At 41.3% G+C, this 21,356-nt stretch overlaps 1 protein-coding gene across 1 annotated transcript in view; it reads right to left on the bottom strand.

Annotated features, from left to right (window-relative positions):
- cdkal1 (CDK5 regulatory subunit associated protein 1-like 1) overlaps positions 1-21,356 on the bottom strand; it is a 596,132-nt gene that overhangs the window by 371,325 nt on the left and 203,451 nt on the right. The window contains exon 11 of the mRNA XM_043718943.1: positions 19,765-19,880. Within this exon, the coding sequence (XP_043574878.1) occupies positions 19,765-19,880 (116 nt within the window). The remainder of the gene's footprint in view (positions 1-19,764; positions 19,881-21,356) is intronic.

Here is a 21,356-nt window from a genome sequence, read left to right as displayed (position 1 = left end):
CCAACCACCCCGTAGCCCAACACTTTAACTCCCCCTCCCACTCCACCAAGGACATGCAGGTCCTTGGACTCCTCCATCGCCAGACCATGGCAACACGACGGTTGGAGGAAGAGCGCCTCATCTTCTGCCTGGGAACCCTCCAACCACAAGGGATGAACTCAGATTTCTCCAGTTTCCTCATTTCCCCTCCTCCCACCTTGTCTCAGTCAAATTCCTCGAACTCAGCAGCGCCTTCCTAACCTGCAATCTTCTTCCTGACCTCTCTGCCCCCACCCCACTCCGGCCTATCACCCTCACCTTGACCTCCCTCCACCTATCGCAATTCCAATGGCCCTCCACCAAGTCCCTCCTCCCTACCTTTTTTCTTAGCCTGCTGGACACACTTTCCTCATTCCTGAAGAAGGGCTTATGCCCGAAATGCCGATTCTCCTGTTCCTTGGATGCTGCCGGACCTGCTGCGCTTTTCCAGCAACACATTTTCAGCTCTGATCTCCAGCATCTGCAGACCTCACTTTCTCCCCATACAAAGAGAAAGGCATATCATCGCCTTCTAAAATAAGCACAAAGCTGTTTGTATGCAGTTATACCAAACTACTGCAGGAAATTCAAGCAAAGTAATTAACATCTATACACTGTAAACAAGTGATTCCAACAGAGAGAAGGGACCATTCTTCTGGAACTTTGTACTAGAATCCTAACAACATACTGTGAGCCCTTACTTCAACATTAAGGATTAATTTAGGTCAAGCAAGCTGGCCTGTCTCACAGGAGATCAATGATAATAAAGCCGAGTTAATTCTAATTTGTAAAAGTTTACTACTTTGATATCTGTTTTTTTTTATGAAGGTGAAGCTGAAATCAAATGAAAAATGCTATGCTGTAAATTCCAGATATCTGAGAGAGAATAAATAACATTCATTTTAAACTCACAACAGGTGCTGTTGAAAATCTTGAATTTGGGTCTGCATGATATATATATATATTATAATAAAGGATGCAGCTGTTTCATCATAAAAGATATTGATTGTGCATAGTAAGGAAACATACGTTCTGATCATGCCAGTATGCTTCAATATACGAAACTGATACTAAATTTGGAAAACAATTTATTTTGGAAAATTGTACGAATATGAAACAGAAAATACACTTTCATTGACTTTTAATTTCAAAAATATACTTTATTCATAGAAAGAAATCTTTGGTACATGTACAGTTAATGGAGCCATTCAGATCTATACTCTTGTTACTTACAGGGAACAAATTAAGTCTTTGATGTTCACCATACTCTATATTTACTATCAACCTCTTGGGCATTTAGCTGAGGAGTCAGCTGGGCCCAATTACTGAATGAACCCGCTAATCTTCAGCAGAAGGACCTTACACAGCGATCTTTCCTCACTGTGCCTTGGCGGCAGCTACCCAAGCTTTAGGAAAACAAACATGGAGACACATCACGCAGAAGATTTAACACTACATATGTTTATGCTGGCAATTTTAACACCCATTTTAAAGATTATAAGGTTACCAATGTCCATTCAGTAACCGTCCAATCACTAGGAGGACTGTTTGCATCCCCATGGTGTGGGCGAACTGTTGGACCCTCGCAGGGCTGAGGTAGCTGTCCAGTTCTTCCTGGGGGCATTTCCCAGGTGTGGTGTCATCGGGGTGAGAACAAGGTCAGAAGAGTCCAATTCTGGGTCTGACAGAGGGATTGTCAGAGGATCGCAGCTCACAGGTGCCTGGATTGGGGTGCAGTGGTACCCCTGGTTCTCACCAGGTGGGGACTGGGCTTAACCAGTCCCCTCAGAGGGTCTGTCATTTCCATGTTTTGGTGGGGGGTCACCTTGACCTTCAGAGTCACCTTGACCTGCTTCTTACTGGTTCAGGTTCCAAAGGGGTGTACGACGTCAGTGCTGTCTACTTCAAGCTGCATGTGCCTTCCCAGGAAAGTCAGGACATCAGCTGCTGAGATGTGTGGATTGTACGTATGTACCAGGCTCCTCTGTGCAGGGAGAACACACAATGGCTTCGCAGACAGATGGAGAAGGAGGCCTCACCTTCTTTCTCCTCAAATACCTTTAGGACACTCTCACATTGCTTCACATGCCTGAAGATCACATCGAAATATTTTTTTATTTCAAAAATATACTTTATTCATAAAATATTTTGATGGTCTGTACAGTTGATCATGCCATACATACGTAAACATTTGCATACAGAGATCAGAATTTATCATTCATATATACAGGTCTGTACGTTTATCAATCATATATCCATATATTTAGTTTAGGCGTCAGCAGAGCCCAAATGACTGCGTGGGCCCCCTGTTCTTCTCAGACAGGCAAATGTAACTTGGTGGTCTTTCCCCACCGCGCCTTGGCGGCAGCTGCCCCAAGCTTCAGCACGATCCTCAACATTCCCTGGACTTTGGAATGGTACAGTCTGCAACACTCCTTCAGCTGGAAGATCAACTGCCCAGAGAGCGTCCTTCACCAAGATGATGATCCTCCAGGCACAGTTGATGTTTGTCTCAGTGTGCGTCCCAGGGAACAGACCGTAGAGCACAGAGTTCCATGTCACGGCGCTGATCGGGACGAACCTCGACAAACACCACTGCATTCCTCTCCAGACTACTTCTGCGTAGGCACATTCCAGAAGGAGGTGTGTGACAATATCGTCCCTCCTGCAGCCGCTTCGAGGGTGTGGTGAAAGGGTTAAAATTATGTCCCAATACATGTGTGAATCTAACCGGAATGGAGGTGTTGCTTAGTCCCGTGTGAATCTTATTACACACCTCCCCGTGTGAATCTTCTTATCTGTATGTAACCAGAATGGAATGTGTTTTTTAGCCTTGCTCTGCTGTTCACATGAATGTTTATATCAGCTGGAAAAGTCTCCAGTTCGGTGAGTCTGCTCCGGGGTTACGTTTAACCGCCGAGCGTGGGTTGTTGGCAACCGCTCTACGAGAACTGACGGCTCCCAGTTCCGGTAACATGTAGAGTGAGTATAAGCCAGACCTGTTGTAAGATGAGACCTGGTTGTGGCGACACTGCGGGAATAAAATGCTCATATTCTAGCAGACTCGCCTCTTGGTCGTTTGTTCTGTGTCAGACTACTCTCCTACGAACCTGACCTTGAGAATTTTTTAAAACAGAGGGCAGCGTGCGGTGCGGCTGAGAGTCCGGGCGTACATAAAGGATCTCACAGGCAAAACCCTTCTCACCACCAGCCAAGCCATGTCTTGGTGCTTGTTGGAAAAGTTCTGGTGATGAGGCATTCTGCCAAATGACTTTGACAGTCTGCTCAGGAAACCGCTCGATAGGAACCGCCCTCTCCTTTTCCCAAAGGGTCTCAAGGACACTATGTGCTGACCACTTCCTGATGGACTTGTGGTTAAAGGTGTTTTTCTTCATAAACTGCTCCACGAAGGACAGGTGATACGGAACAGTCCAACTACTTGGAGCGATCCGCGGCAGCGAGGCCAGGCCCATCCTTCACAACACCGGGGACAGGTAGAACCTCAGTACGTAGTGACACTTGGTGTTTGCGTACCGGGGATCCACGCACAGCTTGATGCAGCCACACACAAAGGTGGCCATCAGGGTGAGGGTGGCATTGGGTGTATTTTTTCCCCCGTTGCCCAGATCTTTATACATCAAGTCCCTTTGGACCCGGTCCATCTTTGACCTCCATATAAATTGGAAGATGGCCCGGGTGACTGCAGCGGCACAGGTTCTGGGAATAGGCCAGACCTGTGCCACGTATAACAGCAATGACAGTGCCTCACATCTGCTGACCAGGTTTTTTTCCGCGATGGAGAGCGACCGTAGTTTCCATCTGTCCAGTTTCTGCCTCACTTTGCTGATACGCTCCTCCCAAGACTTGGCGCACGCCCCAGCCCCCCCAAACCAAGTACCCAGCACCTTCAGGTGGTCGGTCCTGACGGTGACGGGGATCGAGGATTGGTCGCTCCACTTCCCGAAGAGCATGGCCTCGCTCTTGCCTTGGTTTACCTTGGCCCCTGAGGCCCGTTCGAACTGGTTACATATGCACGTGAGTCTGTGCACGGACAGCGGATTCGAGCAGATAATGGCGACGTCATCCACGTACAGGGAGGCCTTAACCTGCAGGCCCCTGCTGCCAGGAATAGTCACCCCTCTCAGGCTCACATCCTTCCTGATGGACTCGGCAAATAGCTTTATGCAGCACACAAACAAGGCGGAAGAGAGAGGGCAGCCCTGCCTGACTCCAGACCTGACTGGGAAGCTATCTGATTCCCACTCATTGATTGAGACTACACTGACAATGTTGGTGTAGAGCAGTCTGACCCAATTGTAGATTCCCTCCTCAAAGCCCATTTTGGAGAGAACATCTCTCATATACGTCTGTGATATCCTGTCAAAGGCTTTCTCCTGGTCCAGGCTGATCTGGCAGATGTCCAACCCTCTGTCCTGCACATAGGCGATTGTACCCCTGAGGAGTGCGAGACTCTCAGCGATCTTCCTGCCCGGTACAGCACAGGTCGAAATATCCATCAATGGGGAAATCCTGCAGGCAGTAGATTTCTCATCACCACCACAGGATATTTTGGAGTTGGACAGCAACAACGTAGGTCAAAAAAGGGGATGAGATCCTAAAAGTGGAGTTGGGAGGCAAGTTGAAAAGTACAACCTCAAAGGTACAATCTCAGGATTGCTGCCAGTGCCACATGCTAGTCAGAGTACAAATAGCAGGATTTATTGGGTGAATATGTGGCTGGGGAGATGGTGCAAGAGGGAGGGATTCAAATTCCTTGGACATTGGGACTGGTTCTGGGGGAGGTGGGACAATTATAAGCTGGATGGATTGCACCTGGGCAGGACTGCAACTGAGATCTGGAAGAAAGTTTGCTAGTGCATTTGGGGAGAGTTTAAACTAAAATGGCAGGAGATGGGAACCTATACAGGCAGACAGAACAGAGGGAAACAAGGGCAAGAACAAAAGATAGAATGGGATAAAAGAAAAGTGAAACCAGAGAATAAGGGCAAGAATCAAAAAGGGCCACAAGTGAAAAATAATGTAAATGGGCTTAAGAATGTTTTTTAAAAAAAGACAAAAAATTACAGAGACATGGCTGCAGTGTGACCTCAATATCCACAGGGTATTCAGTTATTAGCACTGACAGGCAAAAAATAAAAGGAGTTAGGGCAGCATCGCTGGTTAAAGAATATTAGCTCGAGTGATGAGGAGTCTGAATGGATACAGTTTAGAAACACAGAGAGACAGAAAACCATACAGGTGATTGCATATAGATTCCCATAGTAGCAACATTCGGGAAGGCATCAAATAAGAAATTAAATACACAAGCAATAAAGGTCGAGTTGTAATTATGAGGTATCTTGAATTTGCATATTAGCTGGGCAAATTGAATCAGTAACAATATCACAGACAAGGAATTCCTTAAGTGTTTGCAAGATTGCTTTCTGGAGCAATACGTTGTAGAACCAACTGGAGAACAAGCCATTCTAGATTGGGTATTGTGTAATGTGAAAGGAATAACTGATTATCTTAATCCAGGAGGCCTCTTGGCACAAAGTGCGCATAATATGATAAAATTCTTCAATGAGATGAAGAGTGACGAAGTTGATTCTAAGACTCCAGTCCTGCGTCAAAATAAAGGAAACTACAGTGGGGTAAAAGGCACAAGCTGGCTATGGTATACTGGGAATGTTACTTAAAAGGATAGCGCAGGATAAGCAATGGTGGACATTGAAAGAAGGCATGGAGAAACTGCAATAATTTTTGATACCTGTTTGGCACAACAATAAAAAGGAAAGGTGGCCCAACCATGGTTAATAAGGCAAATTAGACATTAAATCCAAGGAAGGACATATAAATTTAGACAAAAAAAGCAGTAGAGCTGAGGTTTGGGAGCAGTTTATAAGTCAGCAAAGAAGGATAAAGGGATTGATTAAGTAAGAGAAAATAGAATATCAGATTAAGATTGTGGAAAACATACAAACTGACTGCAAAAGCTTCTACAGGTATGTGAATAGAAAATTATTCATGAATGCAATGTTGGTCCCTTACAATCAGGATTTTTTTTTAGAGCAGGTCAACGTACTTTGGTTCTGACTTCACAAAGGAGAACACAATATTCGGGAATATAGATTTTAGTGAGAGGGAGGAAATGAAGGAAATCAGTGTTACGGGGGAAATAGTGTTGGGGAAATTGATGGGATTAATGGTCGATAAATCCCCAAAGCCCAGTATATACATCCCAAAGTAGTGAACGAAGAGGCATTGGTGGTCATCCTTCAAAATTCTACAGACTCTGGAACAGTTCCCATGGATTGCAGGGTTGTTAATGTAACCTACTATTAAAAAAAAAGAGATAAAGAGAATACTGAGAATTATAGACTGGTTCGCTGGATATTGGTTGCAGGGAAAATGCTGGAGAGCATTATAGAAAATACAGTAGTCGAGCATTTGTTACATGGTGACAGGATTGGACAGAATCGGTTTGGATTTATGAAAGGGAAATCATGCTTGTCAAATCGAGTGGAGTTTTATAAGAATGTAAGTAGTAGGGTTGAAAAGAGGGAGCCAGTGTATATGGTTGACTTGGACTTTAAGGAGACTTTTGATGAAGTCCCACAGATGAGATTATCATGGAAAACTAAAGCAGATTCAACTTGGCATAGCGTACTAACATTGATAGAGTACTAGTTGGCACTGAAAACAGAATAGGAATAAAAGGGCAGAGATCAAAGTACCACAGGGATGAGTGCTTGGACACTAGCTCTTCAAAATATATATTAATGATTTAGATGAGGGAAATAAATGTAATATCTCCAAGTTTTCAGATACACAAATCTGGGTAGTAAGGTGAGATTTGAGGAGGGTGCAGTGATGCTTCAGAACAATTTGGACAAGTTGATTAAGGGGTAACATGCATGGCCAATCAGTATAATGTGGAATAATGTGAGGATATCCACTTTGGTAACAAAACAGAAAGGTGGATTTATTGTCTGAATAGATTGGCAATAGATTGGGAAAGGGGGATGTGCAAGACCTGGGTTGCTTTGTACAAAATTCACAGAAACTAATCATGCAGGTGCAGCAAGCAGTGAAGAAGGCAAATGGTATGTTGACCTTCATAGTGAGATAATTTAAGAACAAGAGCAGAAGGTCTTGCTATAACTGTACATGGTCTTGGTGAGACCACACTTGGAGTACTGTATGTAGTTTTGGTCTCCTTCTGTAGGGAAGGATGTTCTGGCAATGGAAGGATTGCAATAAATGTCTATCAGACTGATTCCTGCAATGACAACACTTTTGTATGAAGAGCGATTGTGTCAGTGAGGACTGTATTCACTGGAGTTTAGAAGGATGAAGAAGGAATTATCATAGAAACCTATAAAATTCTCGCAGGACTGAGAGTCATAGAGATGTACAGCATGGAAACAGACCCTGAAGTCCAACTCGTCCCTACCCACCAAATATCCTAAATTAGTCTAATCTCATTTGCCAAAACTTGGTCCATATCCCTCTAAATGCTTCCTATTCACATACCCATCCAGATGTTGTAATTATACCAGCCTCCATAACTTCCTCTGGCAGCTTATTCCATATATGCACCACCCTTTGCATGAAAAAGTTGCCCCTTAGGTCCCTTTTACATCTTTCCCCTCTCACCCTAAATCTATGCCCTCTAGTTTTGGACCCCCCCACCCCAGGAAAAAGATCTTGTCTATTTACCAGATCCATGCCCCTCATGATTTTATAAACCTCAATAAGGTCACTCCCTCAGCCTCTGACATTCTTGGGAAAACAGCCCCAGCCTATTCAGCCTCTCCCTGTAGCTCAAAACCTCGAACCCTGACAATATCTTTGCAGATCTTTTCTGAATACTTTCAAGTTTCATAACATCCTTCCTATAGGAGAGAGACTAGAATTGCAAACAATACTCAAAAACAAAATCCTGTACAGCTGTAACATGACTTCCCATCTTCTATACTCAATGCTCTGATCAATAAAGGAAAACATACCGAATGCCTTCTTCACTATTCTATTACCTGTGATTCCACATTCAAGGAACTATATCCTTTCAAGGACCTTGAACCTGCACTCCATGGTCTCTTTGTTCAGCAACAATGTCCAGAACCTTACCATTAAGCATATAGGTCCTGCCCTGATTTGCCTTTCCAAAATGTAGCATCTCACATTTATCGAAATTAAACTCCATCTGCCACTCCTCGGCCCATTGTCTCATCTGGGACTTGACAGGCTAAAATACAGGATGTTCCTGATGCCGGTGGTTACAGTCAAAGGAGAAGAGGTAGACCATTTAGGACTGAGAGGAGGATAAATTTCCTCTCACGAGTGATGAACCTAGGTACTTTACTATCACAGAGGCTGAAACATCAAATGTTTTCAAGAAGGAATTAGATACAGCTCTTGGGACTAAAAAGATCAAAGGGTATGGATAGAAATTGACAACAAAGTACTCAGCTGGATGATCAGCCTTGATCTTACTGATTGTGCAGCAGGTTCAAAAGTCTGAATTGGCTTACTCCTTTTTTCTGTAGTTAATGGTCCATTTCTACTAGCATTTCATGCCAAGTTTGTAACCTGAAATTTTGTACAAGCCTTCTTCTTTATGACAGCATATTATGTTCTCCATTTTGGACAATACCCTCTCGGCATTGCACGCCAGTTTCTGACAACCATCTGATTGCTTCTGAAATATCACTAACTCTGCAGCTGTAGCATTAGAATGTGAAATGGTTGGAAAGGGCAGATCATTGTAGGCCCAGACTTCTGTGGACTTTAAATTGTACTGATTTTTTGGAGGACGTCCTTTTGATGCAGGTACCCACACCATTCTTGCAACATCTTCAGAAGTTGTCTCAAGAGTTCAGTCATAATTGCCTAATGACATAAGAATTCTGCTAACTGGTTGACCATCCTTAAAACTCATTAATTACAAACATATAAATGAGAAGCAGGAGTATGCCATTCAGCACCTCATACCTGCTTCAATTTTCAACGATATCTAGGTTGATCTGATTGTGACCCCGAATTCACAGTTCTACCTATCCCTTCGAACTTCACCCCCTTGCTTATTGAGAATCTAAGTCTACCTTAAAAATATTCAACCACTCCATTTCATCACTTTTTCAGGAAGAGAGTTCCAAAGACACTGAGGGAACACATTTCACCTCACCTCTGTTTTTAAGTGCACGACCCCTGGGTTTTAAACATTGACTACTAGTTTGAGATTCTGCCATAAAAGGAAACATCCTCGTCACATCTATCAAGATCTTGTATGTATCAGTCAAATTATGTATTAGGCTTCTAAATGCCAGTCAATAGAACACTAGTCTTCCAATCATTCCTTATTTGACAACTCATTCCAAGTATTAATTCAGTATATCTTTCTAACTGTTTCCAATAAATTTGTATTTTCTTTTCAATAAGGTGACCAATATTGTGCACAGCATTCAAGATACGGTCTCATCTGTGCCCTTTTATCCCAAGCATAACCCGAATTAGCTAGAATTGAATTGAATTAGCTTAATTGACATATGTACTCAAATAGGAGCACAGTGAAAAGTTTACAAGCCACCACTTATGGCGCCATCTTAGATACAAAGTACCTCGGTACAGATTCTTCAGTACAAGTTCTTAGGAAGATAGAATTAGAAAAGTTAATCAATAAGAAGTCCAGCATTACAGATCGTAGGAACAAATTAGAAAGTAGAGAAATATAAAAGTTCAGAACTACAGTCCTTCCAACCCAGTCCATGCTGGGTCTTGATCACACTGGGCCTTGACTCGAGACAGTGCTGGGCTTCACCTCAAGGCTCACAAGGCTGGGAGACCACTCTGGAATCATCTCGAGGCTAAAAGTCCACCGAGGCCACATTGGGCTGAAAGACTGCTGACCGGGCTGCCAAGAGACCACCACGCTGTGTCAGGACATCACCACTTCGTGCCGGGGGACTGCAATGCCGGGCTGAGAGACTGCCATACCAGGTCGAAAGACCACCACGCCATTAGCTGCAGCAAGGCAATAGCTAAGAAGTTGCATTATTTGATGACCTGTGTTTTATGTAGGTCCTTTCCTTGGCCAACTGAACTTCTTACTTCAGTTTATTTGCTTCCTCAAAGGTTTTATCAAACAGTTAGCCTCCAAAGCTCACAGTCATCAACAACATCTCCCAATTGTCCGTGCAAATGACTCCAAAATTCATATCTCGCTTCGAAGTGTCTTATAGCTGAGGTATGAACATCGAGGTTGTCACCTAGAGGCTAACTGGTCTTCACAGCTGTCATCAATTTGATCAACAAGGTTAAGCTAGCACAGAGTTGAAACTTTATTGCTGGAACAGCACAGCAGGTCAGGCAGATGTTGGTATGCAGTAGCTAGCACAGACACTTATTGAGTAAGCTATGGACATACGCTAATGGAATTAACATACTCCAGGACCTCTGAGATCATGACTTTTCTGCCAAGAGATACTGAAGGTACATCGGAGATAGTGAACATGGAAACTGTTCAAAATCTTTGCCTGCTGAGTAAGTGCTGTTCAAGTCAGTTCACTGTTCTATAATGCAGAGACAGACAGGCTTGGTAGGTTCTCAGCTTGATGTTCTCAGGCAAAATGTTGTTGCTTTACAAAATCTTATTCAGCTTGGATAGAACAGCTGCAGCTTTTGTGATGCAGGTATTGATTTCAGCAGACAGACAGCTTCATAATGACTAGGCTCCACAATCACCAGTAATCGACCATTTCTAGTGTCATGTTGTTATTGCTAATAGGTGTGGCATGGCAATGTCTTGGACCATTTGTCTCCTTGATACTGATAGTCAGGCCAAACTTCTTACAAACCGGAGAGTCTGTCCATTTGGTGATGAAGTTGTTTCTCATTACGAGATGTTGGTATGGCATTGTTCGTATACAGCAACTCTCGGATTAGCATTGGTGCACCTTCGTCTAGGACCTCGTAAGCTTTCTATCAGTCCTGGTATGATGACAGACACCATCCATACATGATTTGAAGGAATGTGACAACAAAGAGAATATGCCAAAAAGTATCGGCACCAGAACCGAATCCTGTTTTGCTCCATTGCGGTTCTCAAATTTTCCCGATATTGCTCTATCATAACTGACCTCTCCCATCATTTTGTTATGGAACAGATCACAATTAACAGCTTCAGTGGGCCAGCAAACATCTCCAACAGCTTAAACCAAATACCTCTGCTTACATGGTTGAGTGCTTTGGTGAGATTAATGAATTGTGGTAAACGTATTCTGCTTGGATCGTTGTCTGGCAAAAACAACATGGGAAACCATTTTTTGCACAACACTCAGCAGGAGATGCCACAATATTTATTGCAATGACTGTGGTCACTCTTGTTTTTGTATAGTATTACAATCTGTGTGTCATATATTGTGGAATACCAGTTCTTCCTCCTGCAGGTACACAGAGGATCGTGAAGGATCTAAAGGAGTGCTGGTTTCCTGTGCTTGATTATTTCAGACAGTATGGCATTACAACAGGGAACTTTTTTCATGGCAAGCAGGTCTTAAAGTCATCTTGTATGGAAACAGGCCCTTTGGTCCAACACGTGGACGTGGACCAGACATTCTAATCTGGCCTAGTCTCATTTGCCAGCATTTGGCCCATAACCCGCTAAACCATTTCTAGTCATATACCCATCCAGATGCCTTTTAAATGCTGTAGTTGTACCTGCTTCCACCACTTATCTGTCAGCTTGTTCTAAACATGCACCATCCTCTGCTTGGAAAAGTTACCCCTCAGGTCCTTTTTAAATCTTTCCCCCTCAGCTTAAACCTATGCTCTCCCATTTTGGATTATTCAGTCTTGCTTATTAATTTCATTTCAACCTCCTTAAAAATTGGCCAGCAGATCCTCACTCCTCTTTCTACTGATGTCATTTGTATCAAAAATGAATAAACATTTCTGGCTGTTCACCATCACTCTTCACAATGTTCTTCAGTTGCTCCTTGAGCCGGGATTTGATAGAGAAGCAGATCACTCCTGAGTCATACTGCAGTTGCAGAAACATGCCTTAATTATTGAATTTCCTATCACTTCAGCCTTTCTAAACTTCCTACCATACGCTCCACACGCTGAACACCTGAGCCACTCTCAGGGCCATGGACTTTGCTCCAGCTTTACTCCTCAGAGGAAGCATCACCTCCCAAATTATATTAAACACTGGATACAGCTAGAGAGCAAGATGCACTCAGCTGTATGCAATACTTGCATTTTTCCAAAATTCTTTCATGGATACAAACTTCTGAGGAATTTATAATTTTAAGGAGTTTGGGGTGCAGTTCTGAAGAGTGGGGTGATAATAGATTTTTGGAATATAACTGGTTTACCTCCTGAAGCACTATGCAGAAATTGGAATTCTACAGTGAATTACCAAAGTCTGTGAATTACAATACTCAAATCATGCATGAAATGTTCTCCACTTCTCTTGTTGAACTTCTAAGGAAGCATTTGTTTCCCATCCTTATTAACTTTTCAGAAGGTGGTGCTAAGCCACTTTCTTGAACTGCTGCAGTTCATCTGGCATAGGTATACTTACAATGCTATTAACAGAGTTCCAGTGACAGTGAAGGAACCATAATATAGTTCCATGTCAAGATATTGCGTGACCTGGACAGGAACCACAGTTGGTGCTTTTCAAATGCTTCCATTGTTTTTCTAGTTGGTAGAGATCACAGCTTTTAGACAGTGTTGAAACAAGTTTGGCAAGTTATAGCAGCACATACTGCAGATGATATACACTGATGCAGTTGTGCGCTAGTGGTGGAGTGAATGTTTAAGGTGGTGGGTAGGTTGCCAATCAAGTCGGCTGCTTTGTCCTAAATAGTGAGGAGCTTCTCAGATGTTGTTAGAGTCACGTTCAACAAGAGAAGTGGAGAATATTCCATGCATGATTTGAGTATTGTAATTCACAAACAGACTTTGGTATCTCATAGTGTGACAGATTTAGTGAGAAAGCATTCATCATAAATACACCCTAAGAATTTAAAAAAGGAAATGTTCCTAAGTTATGACTTGGAGAACGAGTACATCTGCACAATGGTTCAAACTGCCCACTTTACCTGCAAATTTACATTTTTCGCATAAAGACAGTAACTTTCTTCTCACTGGTTGAAATGCAAATTATGCAAAAGAATCTTGCAAAAAATCTTTTTGAAGTTATGGAAATGTTTAGAGATGGAAGAAGTGTATAAGGATACTTCTTCTGCTTCTACTCAACCATACCTTGTAGTGCTATTCTATCTGCTCAATAGAAAACTGTGAACATTAAGGACCTACTCCTTTAGGTGTATAATGGAAATAGATGCCTATCTTACTCTCATTCTCTGTCCTTAATATTGAAAGACAGGAATTAAATACAAGGTATTTCTTAGAATATAACCAGAGCCTTCAAAATATACATTGTGACACATCAAGTGGCAAAAATTAAGAAGTGCTGAGTCCTGCACAGACAGGAAATCTGAATAGTGAAAGCCTGGCAAGTCCTTGTTCTTGAAGCACTGTCTTTGAAATGTATTTATTAACTCGCAAACAGAGCAGATATATGGGAACCAGTAGATATGTTGTATTTGAACTTCCAGAAAAACTTCAACAGGGTACCTCACAAAAGGTTAAGTCATAAAATAAATGCCAGTGTTGGAGGTAGTGTATTGCCATGGATAGAGAATTGGCCCATAGAAAGACAACAGTGACTGGAGAGAAGGAATTCTTTTTCAGGTTGGTCAGCTATGACATGTGGGTTCTGCAAGGATCAGTGATGGCACTTCAACTGTTTGCAATATACTGTATAATATTGACCTGTAGGAAGGAAGTGAATGTACTGTAGCCAAATTTGCAGATGACACTAAGATAGGTGACACAAACGGTTTACAGATAGACATGATAGCTTAAGGTAGTTGGCAAGAATTGGAAAATGGAATATAATTTGAGAAAATGCAAAGTTCTTCAATTTGGTAGTGAGAACAGAGTATTATTTAAATGGAAAAAAACTGCAAAGAGTCAACCCAAAAGAACTTAGGGGTACTCCTGCATGAAACAAAGAAAGCAAACACACAGTTGCAACAGGTCATCATGAAGATTAATAGAATGATGGTCTTTATTTCAAAAGAGTTGAAGCTTAAGAGTAGTGAAATCTTACTAGAACTGTACATGGTACTGAGAGATCACATCTGGAGTTCCATGAGCAGTTTTGATGCTCTTAAGGAAATATATCATTTCATTGGAAGCAAGTCAGAGAAGGTTCATAGGATGATTCTTGGTATGGAGGGATTGTCTTATGAGCAAGTCTAAACAGATTGGGACTCTACCCTTGAACTTCAGAAGAATGAGAGGTAAATTAATTGAATGTTGGATCAGTCATGATCCTATTGAAAGGCGAAATAGTCTTGAGGGGCCAAACATCTTCACCCTGTTTCTTTTTTTATGGTCTTACAGAAAGTGCTTACTCATTAGGAACTACTGTGAAGAACTAGTAATATTCAATGCAATTTCATTTCTCACATTTATTGACCATTTTAAAAACAAATCTTGCACAATACACGCATTTTTAAAATTTATCAAGAAGCAGGCTGATTTTTGTCACTGTCCTTCATCAGGGTTAATCATATACAATTAAAAACAGACAACAGGATATCTGATCAAGAAAATGACTTTTCATAGTGTTTTGCGATATGATAGAAAAGGCTTTTAATTCATTTAATTAGGCTGAAGTTTGCTGGATTAAATTTGACTTTGTATGTATTCAAACTTACATAAACATTATACAGGAGTCTAATTGACTTTGCAAAAAAAAATCTCGATTCTGGTCTTATTTGTACCAATTCCCTAAAATCATTCTTTAAAAGAGAAACTTCAGGAGCTGCAGACTTGGACTCTTTCCAACTCCACCCTAAGGTAACACTGCCCTACAAATAGCAGCTGTTTACACTTACCTGAAGTAAAGCAGATGCAGAAAAATAGTTAAGCAATTTCACACCTGTCGCACTGACCACTGCTCAGGTAAATCAATATAGTGTAACCTTTGTCTGCCTGTCAATGATAGCAGATATTCAGTGCAAGGCCAATAGGCCTCTCCTCCTTCACCAGCACAACCTCTGCTCTATCAAGATTATTCGATGACAAATTGATTTTAGTGAACCTAGTTGGCAAGTGTATTACTACAGTGTCAGAAAGCTCCATTGGTTAGAAATATAATACTATCTCCTCCATATAGTCTGCAAACACCCATAGAATATGATTTTTGATAATGACAAATAACTGTTCTTGGTTATCAGGTTTTCATTGAGTACCAACTAACACTCAAACTAACTTTCCTTCTAAGGCAGTCTGAAGCCTATGCATGAGACATCCTCTAAACATACCAACAACTATGCTGAAATGGAGGCTTTACATTCAAAAACAACAAATGTTCAGAGAATCAGACTGTCCAATTCTGGAGACATGAAATTGACAGATTAATCACATCACATAATACATTTTTCCAATGTTTCCTTTAGAGCCATGTTTCCACAAAAACTAAAGACTACATAAGCATCTTTAACCTAACAAAAGCATTCCACGTCATTCGGATGAGAATCCCTACTTGAAGTGATTTTCAACTGAAATGTTAACATAAAAATGATGCCAGACTTTTGAACCCAATGGCCTTTATAAAGGAAAATATTTTAGGAAACAAGAAATTTCTGAAAAAAAAAGCTTGTAGGCAAGTAGCTAGTTAGTGCTTAGATTTATTAAACAAATCTCTCAACAAGTAGGTTGTCAAAAAAGAGAAATTAGCTTTTTAATTAGAGCGAGATGTTCCTGAGAGCTGCCAACTATGACTAGAAAGTATGTCGTGTTGCGTCCGTTTATTTGTCTAGAGTTTCAAGGATCAGTCACAGGAACTTGCACATTATGCAAAGTAACCAAGTTACAAGAGGCAATGCAAATATAAAACAAACACTATCATTCTAAGGGGCCCTAAATTTTAAATAATTTGATGCTGATAGAGGAGAAAAGGGGAAGGCTATGTTCAATGAATACTTTCAACTGGCATGGATTAAAATACATTCTAGATTCATAGACAGCAAAACCCACAACCAATTCTACCTGGAAGGACAAGGGCAACAGATACCTGGGAAGATACCTGAAAGTTCCTCTCCAAGCCGCTCGTCGTCCTGTCACTCTGTCAAAATCCTGGAATTTCTTCCCGAAGGGCATTGTGGGCTCACCCACAGCAGTTCAAGACAATAACTCACTATCACCTCCTCAAAGGCAACTATGGACAGGCAATAATCCTGGCCAGCCAGCATTGAGTGAATAAAATGAAAATAAAGGAAACTCAATCAGGATTTTCAATTTACAATGCTGACACTGGCCTCTAGTAGTCTTGCTAGTTTAACAATGATGAAGATCTTTGTCTTCAAGACTCTAAACTCTGAACCAAACATGGGTCATGAGAAAAGAAAATCATTGCTTTTGCTTAAGTACTAAACATTGAATTCTCTTTAAAGCTCAGTTTAAAAAAATTGTGGCAGCTCTCCCATATTTTAAGACAAATATCTTTAAAAAATAAATGCCAGATAGGAGGACTGCAAACTCACATGGTTACGCTTTTTAACACTATGCTGCATTTATAGTTATTTGAACTTCAACTACTCCTTCAAACTACAATTTATTCAATCACAAGAAAAAGCTTGAGTTGTCAGGTTATGCTGACCAATTAAATAAACTTGTAGGTCACACTGATTGTTAATATAAATCCTGATTAACACATTTTAAACTTCTGTCAAGATTATGTACTTTCAATGTGTTTATCCTATCTACTGACAGTCATGTTCTTGACAGCAAATAAACTGAAGTGCTGCACTAAGAGGCAACTGTCCAAATAAATTCAAAGAAAGGATGAGCTGTACAACTATAAATACCTTTGATCATGTTCATTACTGTAGAACATATATCACACATAGAACTGCAAAACAAAGGAGCAGGTTCTTCAGCTCACCATGTCTATGCTGACCTTGATGCCAAACTAAACTAATCCCATCAGTCTGCATATGCATAATCAAAGACCTTTCCCACTCTGGTTATACTCTCTTCCAGTCTCCTCCATCAGGTAAAAAGGTATGAGTGTAAATAATCATACAAATAAATTTTAAAACAATTTCTTCCCCACAGTTACCACACTTTTGAACGGACCTCTCAAATGTTAATTCTGATCTCTCTGCAACTTCTCTGTGCATTCTGCATTCTGTTCTGTCAGCCAGATGCACTTTGTATGGTACAATCTGCCGGTATAGCATGCAAAACAACACTTCTCACTGTACCTAGGTACGTGTGACACTACGTCAATCGATGAATCATGGCTTGAACAAAGAGAACTTCATTTTGAGAGATTCCAGCATCTGCAGGAATTTGCTCCTTCATTTTGAGAGATAACTAGTCTGGTCACATTTGCTCAATACAAACAACACATTTGGTCAACACAATTTGATGAATATATGAAACAAATAGATTAGCCAAGCATTTTACAAAATACAAGAATAGCAATATAATAGCAAAGTCAAGTTCATGCAAGTTGAAGTAATTTGATAACTAGTAGGCCTTTGCCACCACCTACTGGTAACAAAAATACTGTTCACCAAGTCTGCATGGACCATGAGATATTAATTAACACTGTGTAGAATAGGAGTACAACATTCATTTAGAAAAAAATTGAATCTTCAAATTAATATATTTTAACAAATTTATATTTGTTTTCCCACAAATTTCACCCAAAGTTGATCCCAATCTACATGCCAAACATTTTGCCACTGAAGAACTTCTCAGATTCTCAATTGTATCTTCTACTGTCTCCATTGTAATCATGGTAAAAATTAAGATGGGGAGGGTGACATAATCTAAACTTGGCTATGCCCAGTCAAATTGTGGTTCAAACAGAAGCCCATTACTTCATTACACTTTTTCTTTGTTTCTCATTACCCTTGATTCTCATTCACTTATCTCTTCCTTCCTATTGTCCAGTAATGCTTCATTTAATTTCTTGCATTTCAAGCACATTGTCCACAACCATTCAAGGATTTTACCACTCACTTACTAGTTTCCCAGACTTGACTCCCTTTTGAAATAAATTCACGGCTTCTGCCATACTGTCAAATAATGCACTTGTCATTGCCTCCTTCCAATGACCTGAATTGTCTTCATCTTGCTCTCTCTCACCCATCATGCCCATTGCCACCTATTTTTCCAAATGATCTATCCTGCTCATTCATCTAACAACTAATAGAATATTTACCAGTGGTCTCTACATCTGACTTCATAATGCTCATTAATGTCTGAACAAGACACATGATATTCACAGACTTATTGTGGGCGATTACATTGACATTGAAGGCCTTAGTAGAGATGTGATTCATGGGTAATAACAGGAATCCTTTGTTAAGTCCTCTCTTCTGGCCAAAGAGGTATGTTAGTACTTTGGCCCTCATTGCCAAATCTCTTCTATCTCCCTACTTTGTTGCCACCTTCAAGTATCTCATTATCTTACATCTGTCTTCACTCTCTGCAGTCCATTCAAGCCTGAGAGCTTCTTACCAAGATATCTTCAGTCTTTTTATTTCTGAGTGAGCTTCAACAATTCAACACTTTGTCTTGTTCTCCTTTGACTTCACTACCTTCCTGTATCCTTCCATGTAAACTCTCTTACTCATACTCCATTCACAAAAGCCCCCACTGACTTTGTCATTTCACATAGCCTCCATTCCCATTGTCTCAATTACAAACAAGACCTTCTTTCCTTACTTTCTTGACACCCACACTGCTCATGTTTGCTTCCCAAATTCAAATCACATTTTCTTTTATACTGATCCAATCCTTGAAATTATTTCTCTGCAAGGCCACTTGCAATGGACTTTCAAAGTCCTAATTATCAAGACTTTGACTCTCTAAGCCTCACATTGCTTCTGATGGGTTCAATCGCACACATCTTTACCTTATTTCCAGTAACACCCATGCTCTCTTTCAGTTTAGAACCCCATTTTCAATCTTTTAATTCTAAGTAGTGCAATGTTGTTGTGTATATGATGGACAACTGGTTTAATCGTTTATCTCCATGTCCATCTGGACATCAAAACTGCTCATTATTCCATAGTTATCCTATAATGCAAAATTGTTTCCCTAGTTGCTTGATTCGCCATGAAATGCCTGCTTAAATCCATCTACTCAGTCACAGTGACATTCATTTTCAACGTGAAAAGAGGTCATGCATCTCTTTAATGCTAAGACTGAGCCCATTTGTTCAGCTGCATCAAATCTACTACTAAAAATTAATTTAAGTGTGAGCCTCGACAGTAATGCCAACATTACTGAACATTCTTAATGTCTATTAAATGTAAAGGTGACCTGCCTTTCTTAAAATATAGTGGCAGCTTTTGCGGTGAGTGTACTTCTCATTGCAGTTAGGTAACGTATTCGTGGTTTTGACTCAACCACGATAAAGCACCTTGTATATATGCCCATTAGAATGGTTTGAGAATTGCAGGGAAATTTTGCATTTGGTAATATTACCAATCATCCTTTACCCTTGGTGACTCCCAGAATATTAATGGTGGAGGGTTTGACAATGATAATGCCATTGAATGTTGCATGAAAATCATTATATTTTCTCCTGTTTGAGATTATTATTGCTTGCCACTTGTATAAATTAAGATTGTTACTTACCAAGTATGGTCACTGTCAGGTCTTTCTGTATGTGGGTAAAGATGGCATCATTATGTGAGGAATTTTTAATGGAACTGAAGATTGTGTGATCATCATTAACCAGCCCCATTTCTGACCTTATGATGGAGAGAAGATCATTGATCAACCAGCTGAAATACAGTTAATCCTCAGACACTGAGGGACTGCTGTCGTTATATTTTGAAGCAGAGACAATTGGGTCTCCACAATCGCAACCATCATCCTTTGCATCAGATATGACCGCAGACAGTCAAACACTTTCTCCCTTTTTGCTAAGACTCTTTTAAGTCACAATCAATATAATGCTCTCAATGTAAAGGGCATTCACGCTCTCCAATCTTGTTCAGGTTTTACCCAAAACTTTAATATCATCTAGATCAAATGGTCCCAGCAGAATCCAAACCAAGAAACCATGTGCAGATTATTGCTGAGCATTTGTTAGCACAGTCAACAATATGTTCTAACACTTTGCCAACGATTGAGAGTAATCTGATGAGGCAACATTGGATGAATTAGATTTGCACTTTTTGCTGATTGGCAATTTACAATTTATTGGGTTGATGCCTTTGTTTTATTTTTATGCAAGGTTGGAGAGCATAGAAAAGCACAGATAGACTGTCCACCTGACACGTTTGGCTCACGATGGTTATAAATGTTTCACCCTTGCCTTTTACACTCATGGTTTGGGCTCTGCCATCATTGAGGAGAGGACATTCCCTGAAGCTTTTCCTCCTGATCGCTACTTAATTATTCACCTCCATTCAAGACTAGCTATGGCAGGACTGCAGGGCTTTGATCTCATCTTTCAGTTATGGGTCACTAAGTTCTGTCTGTGGCATGCTGTTCCACTGTTTAGTGGAAGTGCAGTTGCTTCACCAGTCTGGTCTCATTCAGACATACATCTGATGTGTGGCGTCTGACGTACTCTTCTTCATTTGTCATTTAACCGAGCTGGAAATGTGTTGCTGGAAAAGCGCAGCAGGTCAGGCAGCATCCAGGGAACAGGAGAATCGACGTTTCGGGCATAAGCCCTTCTTCAGGAATGAGGAAAGTTTGTCCAGCAGGCTAAGATAAAAGGTAGGTAGGAGGGACTGGGGGAGGGGCGTCGGAAATGTGATAGGTGGAATGAGGTCAAGGTGAGGGTGAAAGGTCAGACTGGGATGGGGGCGGAGAGGTCGGGAAGAAGATTGCAGGTTAGGAACGCGGTGCTGAATTCGATGGATTTGACTTAGACAGGGAGGGGTGAGGGGAAATGAGGAAACTGGTGAAATCCGAGTTCATCCCTTGTGGTTGGAGGGTTCCTAGGCGGAAGATGAGGCGTTCTTCCTCTGTCACCCTTTCTCTCTGCCCCCTCTCTCTCTGCCCCCACTCTCTCTGCCCCCCTCTCTGTCGCCCTCTCTCTGACCCCCTCTCTCTCCCCCACTCTGTACCCCTCTCTCTGTCTCCCCCTCTCTCTGCACCCCCTCTCTGTCACTGTCTTTATATCCCCCTTCTCTCTGTTCCCCCTTTCTCTGTTCCCCCTCTCTCTGTCCCTCCTCTCTCTGTCCCCCCTCTCTCTTTCCCCACTCTCTCTC

This window comes from Chiloscyllium plagiosum, chromosome 29, assembly GCF_004010195.1.
Source record: "Chiloscyllium plagiosum isolate BGI_BamShark_2017 chromosome 29, ASM401019v2, whole genome shotgun sequence".
NCBI lineage: Eukaryota > Metazoa > Chordata > Chondrichthyes > Orectolobiformes > Hemiscylliidae > Chiloscyllium > Chiloscyllium plagiosum.
The sequence above is the reverse complement of the archived record's forward strand: the minus strand, read 5'-3'. Positions and strand labels throughout refer to the sequence as shown.